The sequence below is a fragment of the Panthera pardus genome, unplaced genomic scaffold (genome assembly GCF_024362965.1).
Source record: "Panthera pardus isolate Hobbes unplaced genomic scaffold, ASM2436296v1 HiC_scaffold_18, whole genome shotgun sequence".
Classification (NCBI taxonomy): domain Eukaryota; kingdom Metazoa; phylum Chordata; class Mammalia; order Carnivora; family Felidae; genus Panthera; species Panthera pardus.
In genome coordinates this window covers 33,782,422-33,794,926 of record NW_026526743.1, presented here as the reverse complement: position 1 = coordinate 33,794,926, position 12,505 = coordinate 33,782,422, and the positions used below count along the sequence as shown (strand labels likewise).

General features: G+C 40.6%; 1 protein-coding gene across 1 annotated transcript in view; it reads right to left on the bottom strand.

Moving 5' to 3' along the window:
- NUP93 (nucleoporin 93) overlaps positions 1 to 12,505 on the bottom strand; it is a 103,877-nt gene that overhangs the window by 66,235 nt on the left and 25,137 nt on the right. Inside the window, exon 3 of the mRNA XM_019455885.2 lies at positions 8,527 to 8,644. Within this exon, the coding sequence (XP_019311430.2) occupies positions 8,527 to 8,644 (118 nt within the window). The remainder of the gene's footprint in view (positions 1 to 8,526; positions 8,645 to 12,505) is intronic.

Sequence of the window (12,505 nt, the reverse complement as noted above, 5' to 3'; positions counted from 1 at the left end):
GAATGTGGATTTTTAGTGGATACAGTAGGAACCTGGACCCCAGAGTTTTGTCACCGAAGAACCACACTTTGCAATTGATAACAATGGAAGGAGCCACATCAGGCTATCGGCCTGGAAAGCTTCAGATCGAACAATCCAAAACAGAAATAAGAGATCACAGGGTGCCACAGCAAGCGGATCAAAGTGATACACAGGGTCAAGGGCTGCCATTTGAGAATGACAGACTGGTCTACAGTAATGTGTTCGATATTCAATGAGGTTTTAACTCCCATTTAAATTACACTCACTCCAGTATCAAATAGGTCAGCAGATGAAAAGACATGCCCATTTCTGGTTCCTGAAACCAAGCAACTTTTAAAGACACCAGACTGAAGATGACAATATATGCTCCCCGTCTCCACAGTGCTGGGGCATCAATAGATATCGGCAGGTTAAGAGACAGCTCATGAAGGAGGGAGGGGATGACTCAACTCTGGTTCAAAGGCACCAGGGCCTGGCCAATATTTGAAGTGCTCTATTAAATTCTTAGATAAATATTTTAGCCATGGGCTTCTTCTAAAACACTTTTACAGAACCATTCCAACTTCTTTCTTCTTTAGTTGGTAATTGATATTCCCTTGCTCACTACAGGATATAAGAAACCTCCGAGAAGACAAAGAAGCCTGTCATTTCCTGCTTGCTCAGAACGCATTCAGCATCCATTTACTTGCTTGTTCTGAAAGCCCTGCATTCAGGAGTAAGTGTGAATGGATAAGTAAAAAGGCTGAAATCTTATATCCTTGGCTCACATAAAAGCAGTTTTTCACATTTTCCACAGACGACGCCTTTAACACCCATTTTTATTCCAAAGTTACCATTTTTAATTCCATTCACAGGATACTTTAATGTAATTGCATACTTTCCACCAGACCACAATGCCTACCTTTTCCCTTATCACAGACAGGCAGAAAAATTAAATCATTTCAGTACTTACCCCAGTAATCAGGATCAGAATACCTAATTACAAACACAAAACAGGATGACATATTAACCAGCTTCTGGGAAGACACTATTTTTTTCTTTTTTACATGTTTACTGGTTTTTACCAGCTCTGAGATTTACCCTGGGTCAGGATTTAGCGACAAGGAATAGCAAATATGTTTGTTAAGTGGGAGTGATGTGGACACTGCAGTGTTCACACAAGAGACAAAGCCTGGCACCATGACCGCCCTGAACAAGAAGCTGAGGCACAGTGAGATGGAGGTCTTTTCCATATGCAGCCTGGCCACTGCAACTGAATGCTGGCCTAAAACGTACCTGGTGTTTGTTCCAGGAAAAGGTTTCTCTCCAGCTAGTAGGGCTCTGGATCCCATGAGAACTGGATTCATTAGCTAGTGTGAACCCAAGACATTAGCTATAGGTTGTTTGATTTAAGTCCAGGATAAGCAGCTGTTACAAAGCCGCAAAAGGGCAAGATTCAAATATCCATTAAAGTCCTCTAAAAACTCAAAAGAAAGGTTACCATCAACTTCCCACTGACTCTTTTAGGGGCAAGAGGAATATAAGCAAGGAGGTCAATAAAGACAAATGCTTAACTAAAAACCTTCACGCTCTTAGATTCTCTTACATTTTTATATTACGTGAGAACAATTAAAGAGCAAGATCTCATTCCTTCAGGGTGCCATCAATTCAAAATTTCTAATCATCCAATTTGGGCTAGATCACCACCACAGAAAAGCCTGCTCAGGCATACTAACAGCTGAAACAACAGGGGAGCTAGGTATATTTTGCCCACTTAAAACATTTCTCAGGACTATTACACAAATTATCAGCATGCAAACAGATGCAACTCTTAATGAACGAACCCCATCTCTTCCTTATATTTACGAAAGCAGCTCTGGTCAGACCTGTCCTCGGTATACACGCTCAGTAGTTTCAATTTCTAGAAACAAATGAAAAGGGCTACTTAAAAATAATCCCAGAGATCAGATATCGTTCATCCCTTCAGACTGCACCTTCCCGCAGTTGGCTTAAGCGAGGGAAAGCTTACCACACTTCTTCCTCAATATTAATATTTTGCCAGTAATATTCCTGAAGAGCTGCTATTAGCACACTAATCACTCTAGGCAAGTCTGACCCTCTTTCCAACAAAACAAACTGCCACAGGATTTCTGGAACCAATTCCCCACTAACAACTTGCCAGTACTACAAACACACAATTAGTAAGCAACACAACCACTTTTCTGCTTAGCTGTTATATATAGCTCCATTTAAGCAGCAGTCTCTTAATTCCGAAGATATAAAATTAAAAGATAAACCGGGAAAATAACAATTTAGGTGATAATGGGTTACACAAGCAGTGATTCATTTTTATACTTACTAAAGCTATTTAGTTTCTTCTGATTATTTAAAACATAAGCTAAGAGTGGTCTGAGCATACTCTACATTGCCAAGGCCAAGGGCAGAAAAAGGAAGGAAACAATGAATATTTTATTATGGATGCAATGTGGTAGGCAAGACAAGTGTCTGACAAGTGAATTATTATTGCATCATTAGCCTTGTAATTGATAAATCAGTTTCTCTGGCTCCAATTTTGATACAGTTATTTTATCCACTATTTAAGACTTCATTCTCTCTTTACTCATACAGGGCAGGACAGATTTCCATCTGGAAATTTACACAGATTATGAAGAACTTCCGTACAGGATCCTTCTTTCTGTTTTTGTTTTTTTGGGTTTTTGTGTTTTGGGGTTTTTTTTGTTTTTTTGTTTTTTGGTAGAAGGATCTGAATAGATAAGAATCACTTATGTAAGATCCAAATGGACTGCTAAATTAATTCGAACATAAGCTCAATTTCTGTTTACTTTGTGGGGAAACATTTGGAAAGTTTTGGTTTTTTCCTAGGCAATAAAATGGACACACTGTATTTGTAGGCTGTGGGGAAAGATCTGAGAAGGCCGTGAAAGAAGCACACATGAGGAGAGCCTCACAAGTGAGGCCTCGGACATTTCAGAGGCACTACTCTAGGCTAAAGAAAGGTGGCTGAAGTACAAATATACACATGCACACACATACCCACACGTGCATGCATGCACACACACAAGACAGCTCCTTCTACTGCAGTGTGCTACCACTGGCTACCACTGCAGACTCTGGGTCTGGAGTTCTCTCTTGTCCAGTAAGAAAGCGGGACGCAGGATTAAAAATGCGAGAGAGGCTAACATCCAAGAGGAGACAAGAGCCCCGGGTTAAGGGTCCTTGCTCTGTTCTGTTAGGATCCGAAGACACAAACGTGGTGATGGGCGTGCACAAAGAGACAATGAAATCATGAACATTAACTCATGGGTGTGAGGGAAAAGGGGGTTTTGAAGATAGGTGGTGTTAAGGGTTTGGGTTAATACAAAAGAAAATCCTGGCACTAGGCGAGAGGTTACTTACAGCAGAAGTGAGGCACCACCTCTGTTGACCTAAACTGGTCTAGGGGACAAGAAAGACAGAGCATGCTACCTCAGGGTCAACAAGGCACCTTTCTTTTGCTAACTAGCTCTGCTCTGGGCAACTTCGCCCTGCAGCAGTCTATAGCCCTATTTACCCATTTACCTAATTTGGTCCTTCCTTCCAGTGAAAGCAGCTTTCTGCTATTGTACTAAGTTGGGGGGTGTTTCCACCCTGAATACCTAATCTTGTGTACCTCATCTTGGATGTTTTCATCCTGAGATTCCCTATTCCTATACCTATACCTCCTATACTGGAGGCCTTTGCCCCACTTGTCCTATACTGGGGGCCTTTGCCCCGTTTATCTAATCTTGTTTACCCAAACTTGGGTGTGTACATCCTATGGTTGTCTAATTCTTTATGCCTTGTTAACCCATTGGTGCAAGCTCAGGGAATTCTTAAGTTTATTCCCCACACTGCAGTAAAGTCTCACAAGTTAATCTGACCGATACATACTCCAAACACTAGTATGTAATGCTTTAGAAAAGTAAACTGTTTCTATTTGAAAAATGTCTCTATAGATATCTCTTGGGGTGCCTGGGTGGCTCAGTCAGTTATGCATCTGACTCTTGATTTTGGCTCAGGTCATGATCTCACAGTTCATGAAATCAAGCCCCATGCAGCATGGAGCCTGCCTGGGATTCTCTCTCTCCCTCTCTGACCTTCTCCACTCACGCGCACTCACTCACTCTCTCTCTCTCTCTCTCAAAATAAATAAATAAACTTAAAAAAAAAAGAAAGAAAACGGAAGATGTTAAACACATTGGAGCGTTAGTCTGTTTGGAAAGAGTAACTACTATTAAACTCTGAAGTCAGATAGGGGTCTTCCCAAAGGCCCCAAAGAGAATGATGAGGGCAAGATCAGATATCTGGTTGAGGTCTGCAATCACTGGAACAACTAGCAATAGATGTCTTAGCCCAATACTCCATACAGCTATGAAAGAATTAGATTTGATGATGTTTCATTAATTACAGTTAATTTAGTCTTAAAATTTCTGGCACTGTACGTGTAGTGGATTGACCTGTGTCCCCCCACCAAAAAGACATGTGTAAATCCTAACTCCTAGTCCCTGTGCATATGACCTTATTTGGAAATATGATCTTTGCATATGTGATTAAGATAAGGATCCCAAGATGAGATCATCCTGGATATAGGATGGGCCCTACACCCAATGACTGGTGTCTTTATGAGAGAAAGGAGAGGGAGACTGGACACAGAGGAGGAAAACCTTGTGGAGATGGAGGAAGACACCGGACTTAAGAAACAGCTCTGTGCCACCAAAAGTTACAAAAGGAAAGATTCTCCCCTACAGCCTTCAGAGGGAGCATGGTGTTGCCAACACCTTGATTTCAAAGTTCTAGAGTCCAGAACTGTGAGAGGACAAATTGCTAACGTTTTAGGCCACTAAGTTTGTGGAAACTTGTTGTGACCGCCCTAGGAATCGAATACAATAAAGTTTAGCAATAACATTATTATATTTTGGTCCCATGCCATTTGGAAGTAATAGAGCCTAATGCAGAGAAACTGCAGCTCCCATTTTTATGGCCAACTCAGGCAATTTCCGCACAGCCTTCTTGAAATATACATGTAATTTAGTGAAAAGCCCACAATATAACCAAACTGTGTAAATTCGCACCTTATTAGTATATAATACATATCATCCGTGGTACATTAGGTCCGTTCAGATCATAGTAAAGATGTGCAACCTGCCCTTGATATTTTTCTTCCAAAGACAGAAGTGAGCACGTGGATCTCTGTGAGAAGGCCTGTGCTTGCAAGCACCACGAAGTAACTTAGGACAGAGCAGTACAGTCATCGCGGTGCCCTGCTCTGTTAACAGCCATTGCTCTTCACCTCTATTACACAAACATGCAGGCGTTCTTTATAACCATTTCCAAAAAAGAAAACCAATACATATTTTAAAAAATTCTCCTAGCGTTAGCCATATATATAGATTTAAGTAAATTTTTTTAATAGATTACTTTTGCTGGCCACTACAGTCTTTTAAAATTGCATTTTCAGTGCATGCCAACATCATCAGTCGTGACAAACAACCAAACAGCAACAGTGAAAATCCTCTATTAATTTCACGCTTTCCATTAGAAACAGAATCAATGTTCATCAAACAGAAAAGGACTACACACGTATCTATATGTATATCTACACATGGGGAAATGCCTTTTCAGGCTTCTAAGTAATAGAAACAATGGGTGGTACAAAGTCTCGGACAGCATCCATCAAAGGATCCTTCAGCATTTCCCTCTACAAATTTATAAACTGACATAATAAATTCACTCTGACTGATACTCGGCATGTGGGATTAAGATGCATTCGCATCGCAAAAACGGCACTGGTTGGAAAAATTTATACACAAAAGTCCATTAGGTTTATGGTATGTGGACTGCATCTCAGTATGTTAAGGGGAGCCGGGGTGGCTTAGTCGGTTAAGTGTCCAACCTCAGCCTAGGTCATGATCTCATTTCATGAGTTTGAGCGAGCCCCAAGGTGGGCTCTGCACTGACAGCTCAGAGCCCAGCTTTGGATTCTCTGTCTCCCTCTCTCTTTCTGCCCCTCCCTCATGCCCGTGCACACTCTCTCTCTAGAATATAAATCAACATTTAAAAAGATAAAATAAATAAAGCTGTTAAAATAAATGAGAAAAAAAGTCTGTCAAAAAGTACATCTGGCTTTTGTAAAAGCAAAAAACTGAAAATGACCAAGTTGACTCTTCTTGGAACACCAACAATGCAATGAGAAGGATTAAAAGAAAGAATGCTCCATGTTCAGGGTGAAAGCTGATTTGGCACTTACATCTAACTACTAAACAAGAAGTGTACTTCTTGTACTAAACAAGAAGATACTGTATGCACAGGAGGCTTAAGTATAGGCGGGGTGAGTCCCACAATACAAAACTTCTAACCCCTATCAATACTAGAACCATCTCAGATAGAGCCAAGGCCTCAGCCCTTTAAAACTTAAATGGAGTTCTCCTTTGCCTTTGTTGGCAAGAAGATGAAATCAACAGAATATTTTGAAAATAGTAAGTCTTAAATCTTTAGGTCTAGATGATCAATTCCCAATTCATCAAAAGTTATCTTGGATTGACCATTTTGCATTTTTGGAGCTATTCTGGAAAAGGCTTGAGGTAAAATTCTGAAATGGAAGCACGTTTCCTCTCAAAGTTCAAAGATTTCCCAGTGGTGCAGGACCAAAACTCTTAGCCATGCTCATTCCAAATTAAGAAACTCTCTTTGATGTGACCGAGCATCCACTGCTGGGAAACCATCTAATGGGGGTGCTGAAGCAGAGTGTTCATGCATTAAACAGAAGGTTAGAAGACCATCATGACTCGATACATTTATAAACCTGTCATTAATATCTCAAATCAAAAAAATGGAGTACCACATCAGAGGGAATTCATGAAGTGCATTACTAAATGTGCCGAGTACTCCAAATATGTATTACAGATATGTTAAAGAACATTTAAAAGCTGGTGGTTAAAAAAAAAAAAAAACTTCTTTGGAATTTTAAATATTAAAAACACACACACACAACCTTATAGCGAGTGCCACTTCTTCCACACTATTAGGGATTCTCTTCAAAATATATGATTATTCAAATTAATTTGAGCTCTATCCCTTTTGCCCACCTCATCCTTGTTGTAAGTATCGGTTTATAGAGCATCAAGCAGTAAAAGAGAAGGGACAAAAAGGTACAGCTAAAAATAAAACAGAAACAACAGTTACACACACATGCCATTTTAAGATTACATGGAGGGGCGCCTGGGTGGCTCAGTTGGTTAAACGTCCAACTTCAGCTCAGTCATGATCTTCCAGTTCGTGAATTTGAGCCCCACGTAGGGCTCGGTGCTGACAGCTCGGAGCCTGGAGCCTGTTTCAGATTGTGTCTCCCTCTCTCTCCGCCGCCCCCGCCCCCTCCACTCTCAAGCGCACGCACTTTCTCTCCCTCTCTCTCTCAAAAATAAATAAAACATTAAAAAACTTAAAAAGATTACATGGAAATGAGCAGGCATCTATAAGGTGACAAGCAAATATGATTTAGTACACAAGATTTAAAAAAACTGAAGACTATGGGAACATATCAATAACAGGAAAAATACCATCTATAGTTATTTAACTCAACACAAACACAGGGTTTTCAGTTACTGAAATGGAATAACTGCAGTAGAACGGTGGCCATTAGATGGATAAAAATAGTTCTTGGGAAGGATAGTGGGTAGAGAGTATTAATTCAAACTGAGCCCAAATAATAACACAATTAGTACCCATCTGTACAATGGTTTGCCTTTGTAGAACCCGCATCCTTTCATTTCAAATGTGAATCAATGATTAAAATGACAGTTCACTGTCCCTTCACTCTAACGTGAATGCAGCCTCCCAATTCCTCAAAACTAAATGAATCACAAGGTTTTCCTTAACAATCTGTGTGTGTGCGTGCACACACACGCACATACCAGTTTCTGATTAGATTAAAACAGCAATCAATTATGCCAGTGGCATGTTAGGTTAAATGAGACTGGAGTGCTCTATTAGACCATTTCCTGGTGCCTCTAATGCAGCCAAATACTTCCTAGAAATCGATGAGTACATTTCAGTAAACAGTACTCTAAGTTTTCCCCAGCTCTTTGCCAACCAATACAAGTAAGATGTAGAAAAGAAATGTGGAAGACAAAGAGTAAAATTACTTGAGATCCAGCACAGAAAGCAAGAGAAACTTATAACTAATGTCTCTGTGCCCTGGATTAAGCCCAAGGAAGGAAGGAAAATCTGTTCTCATAATTACAATAATCTAAAAAGCGCAGGTCAGAATTGCTTTCCTAAATTCAGCCTCTCAGAGCACTGTGAAAGTAACCGATGTTCCCCACCATATCTCCAAAGCAGAGTCTCCCATTCTCTTAATCTCTAGGGAAGAGAATTAACAAAGAAATCTAGAATTCCTACATCCTCTGGACAACAAAGGTCCAGGGCCTTCAGCCTGGTTTGCATGCTAGGGTTCCACCTGCACCAGACCTGGCACCTGGCAGGTCTTACCTGAATGTCTGTATCCTTCACAGGCTCAAGAGGCTCAAAGGTGGTGGCTGCACTGAGACTCTCCAAACGCTGGGAGATGTGGGATATGTCAAGTCCCCGAGACCCGAGGAGAACTGACCTACATGAGCATACAGGGCAGGGAGAAAAAAGCAGGATTAGGACATCTAATATGCTTCATAAAATATTAGAGAGTAATTTTTTTATTCAGAACCTCCTATGTACAGCCCAGACACTTTTATATGGTTTTTTTATGCCTTTCCATAAAGATCTATCACATGGAATAATAGACACGGTGCTGTATCTGGTAATAAGCGATAGTTCTGATCATGCCTGAATTACACTGAAGAACTTGCCTAAATAAAATGATAGAATATCAATAAAATGATAGGCTAGACTACTACAAACATTTTACAGCAAAGTAAATCATGAGGTAAATGCTATTCTCAATCCCCATTTTACATACAGATGGGGGAACTAAAGTGCAAAGAGGTTGACTGACTCATCCAAAGTCACAGAGCCAGGAAACGGCAGAGCCAGGTCATCAGGCTCCAGAGCACAAACTCTTACCACCATCCTGTATTCACAGCATCTGTAAAGACAGATTATAGTGAACCACAAATTTTAGAAGCTTCAGGAATAACCCAGTAGAAACTACTCATCAGCTGAGAAAACGAAGTCTGGGGCCATCAATGATTTGCAAAGTGCAGTCAAACCCAAATCCAAGGCTGGTTCCCCATGGCTTCTCTTTAAAAGCCAAACACTAGGGACACCTGGGAGGCTCAGTCGGTTGAACAATCGACTCTTGATTTTGGCTCAGGTCGTGATCTCATGCTTCGTGGGACAGAGCCCCACATCAGGCTCTGTGCTGACGGCACGGAGCCTGCTTGGGATTCCCTCTTTGCTCCTTTCCTATTCCTGTGCAGGTGCGAGCACACACTCTCTCTCAAAATAAGTATTAAATAAATAAATGCCAAACGTCATATCTATCACATCTTCAAGCTCCCTCTCTGTTGCCCAGTCCAATAATACAGGAGCCTGTGACCGAATAAATGCTTTTGAAGAGAGATGGGAAAAATATGGCTAGTTTCACTTCCACTCACCTGGGGCAATGTAACAATGGAAGAGTTGTTTGTTGTTTGTTTTTTTATATAAATCACAGTCTTACTAATATCTAGAACACTCTCTGGAAGAAAGAAACTTAGAATTGGATGCTTAGACTGTTTCTCCTGGATGATGATTTGGTACCCAAAATCCCACCGACAAAGTTGATGCCCCTTCTGAGTAACTGAGAAGAAGCTAGACCCCTTGGTGGCACAAATAACCCTAACACTTATAGGGGTGACACCTAAGATTTCCAGTCCTGAACTAACAGACTTACTGGAGAAGAGAAAGGACTTCGTGTTTATTTCTATTCTTCTAAGTACTACAGAAATAGATGGTGTGCACCCAGAGGGCTCCCCACTGTAGATTTTTGTCTCTTCCATGTTAGAGGGGTTAACTGGAATGCCATCTCTGAGGTTTCTCCTCCAGGCTACCATGTCAGATAGGCAATCTTAGCTCTCTTCTAATAATCCGTAACAGCCAACTTTCTAATACAGCAGTTCTCAGCCCTGGCTACACATTAGAATCACCCAGGCAACTTTCCTCCCAATGATTCTGAGTAGTGCTGGGTGAAGCCTGGAGCATGGCTATCAGGGTAACACCCTCCTTCCTTTTATAATAGCTTTACTCAGATATAATTCACATACCATACAATTCAATTGGTTTTAGTGTATTCATAGAGTTGTACAACCATCACCGCAATTTTAGAACATTTTCATCACCCTCCCTAACCCTAACCCTAACCCTAGCCACCAGCAGTCATTCCTCATGTCCCTTCCCAAACTCCCCACAACACTTGGCAACCGTTCATCTATTTTCTGTCTCTACAGATCTGCCTATTCTGGACATTTCATATAAATGAAATCATACAATACATCCCTTTTGCGACTAGCTTCTTTCATTTAGCATAACACTTTTTCAAGATTCATCCATGTTGTAACCTGTATCAGCACTTTATTTCTTCTTATAATTGAACAGTATTCCATTATATGGATACATCACATTTTATATTTATGTATGTATCCATTCATCAGTTGAGAAGACATTTGGGCTGTTTCCAATTTGGGGCTATCATGAAAAATGCTCCCATGAACATTCAAGTACAAGTTTCTGTGTGAATATATGTTTTCATTTTTCTTGGATATATATACCTTGAAGTAGAATTGCTAGATCATACAATAATTCTCTGTTTAACCTTCTGAAGAACTGCCAGATGGTTTTCCAAAGCAGTTATACCATTTCATATTCCCATCAGCGATGTACAAGGGTTCCAATTTTTTGTACAACCTCACCAATATTTATTACCTTTTTGAATACAGTCATCTTAGTGGGCCCTCCTTTTCAAACGCTTATAGAAAAACACGGGGCGCCTGGGTGGCTTAGTTGGTTAAGTGTCCAACTTCGGCTCAGGTCATGATCTCACAGTTCGTGGGTTCGAGCCCTGTGTCAGGTTCTGCTAACAGCTCAGAGCCTGGAGCCTGCTTCAGATTCTGAGTCTCCCTCTCTCTCTTCCCCTCCACTACTCGTACTTTCTGTCTCTCAAAAATAAATAAATGTTAAAAAAAATTTTTAACCTATAGAAAAACAATTTTAAATACAAAATTAAAATAGTAAACTTCCTTGTACCTATTATCCAGCTTCAACAATTAACATGTCATAGCCTACTCCGTTTCATGTGAATCCCTACCTACCTTCCTCTTTCCACCACCCAGGTTATTCTGAAGTAGATCTAAAATACTCCCCCAATTGGGGCACCTGGGTGGCGCAGTCGGTTAAGCGTCCGACTTCAGCCAGGTCACGATCTCACGGTCCGTGAGTTCAAGCCCCGCGTCGGGCTCTGGGCTGATGGCTTGGAGCCTGGAGCCTGTTTCCGATTCTGTGTCTCCCTCTCTCTCTGTCCCTTCCCCGTTCATGCTCTGTCTCTCTCTGTCCCAAAAATAAAATAAACGTTGAAAAAAAAAATTTAAAAAAAAAATAATAATAAAATAAAATACTCCCCCAATTATTTCACAATTTAAAAATTTGTGGCTTTTTTGGAATGGGATACAAATAAGGGTCTCTGCTTGTGAATGACGATATGCCTCCTAAATCCTTTTTAATCTATGGGTTGCTCCCCCATCTCATTTTTTTTCCTTACAATTTCTTTATTGGAGACTCTGGATTATTTGCCCTGTAGAGCAGTACAACTCAGACTTGAACTGTACATGTGAATCACCTGCAAAGCACATTAAAACGTAGACTCTGACTTGGTAGGTCCGGGATGGGGCGTGAGATTCTCCATTTCTAAAAAGCTCGCAATCCTGTTTACCTATGGGACTACACTACAAGTAGCAAGGGCGTAGTTTCTCCCGTAACAGGTTTTACTGACTGCAACCCCACATGCCGTTTAACATGTTCCTCCAGCCTCTGTGTTTCCTTTAAATTGAAAATAAGCTCTAAAGGTCTGATTGGATTTGGGTGGCATTATTTTTTGCTTAGATTACTTGAGATTTTGACCAAGAAGTCTGCAATGTCTGGTTATTTCTTTTGGAATGTAGGCAGATAGTGGTGATCACTGCTGAGAGTCATTAATTCCCAAGGGGTTGCAAAATGGTGGTATTCTATTTTCATCAGCTAGAATATTTCCTTTCAGAGAAACTCTCTTCATCCACTATGGTTACTCTGAATTAGGAGATCGTTCTCCAGCACCCTCAAAGTGACTGATGAGTTTCGTTTTAATGTCATTATGAACTCATAAATTTAAACATTCATAGATATATGAACTGGGATATATTAAACACTTATTAATGTGTTTCAATCCATTGTAGTTACTACCCTTATGATGCTCAAATTGTCTCTTCAGCCGGTAGAGACCTTCTGAAGATGGTTCCTGAGTTCT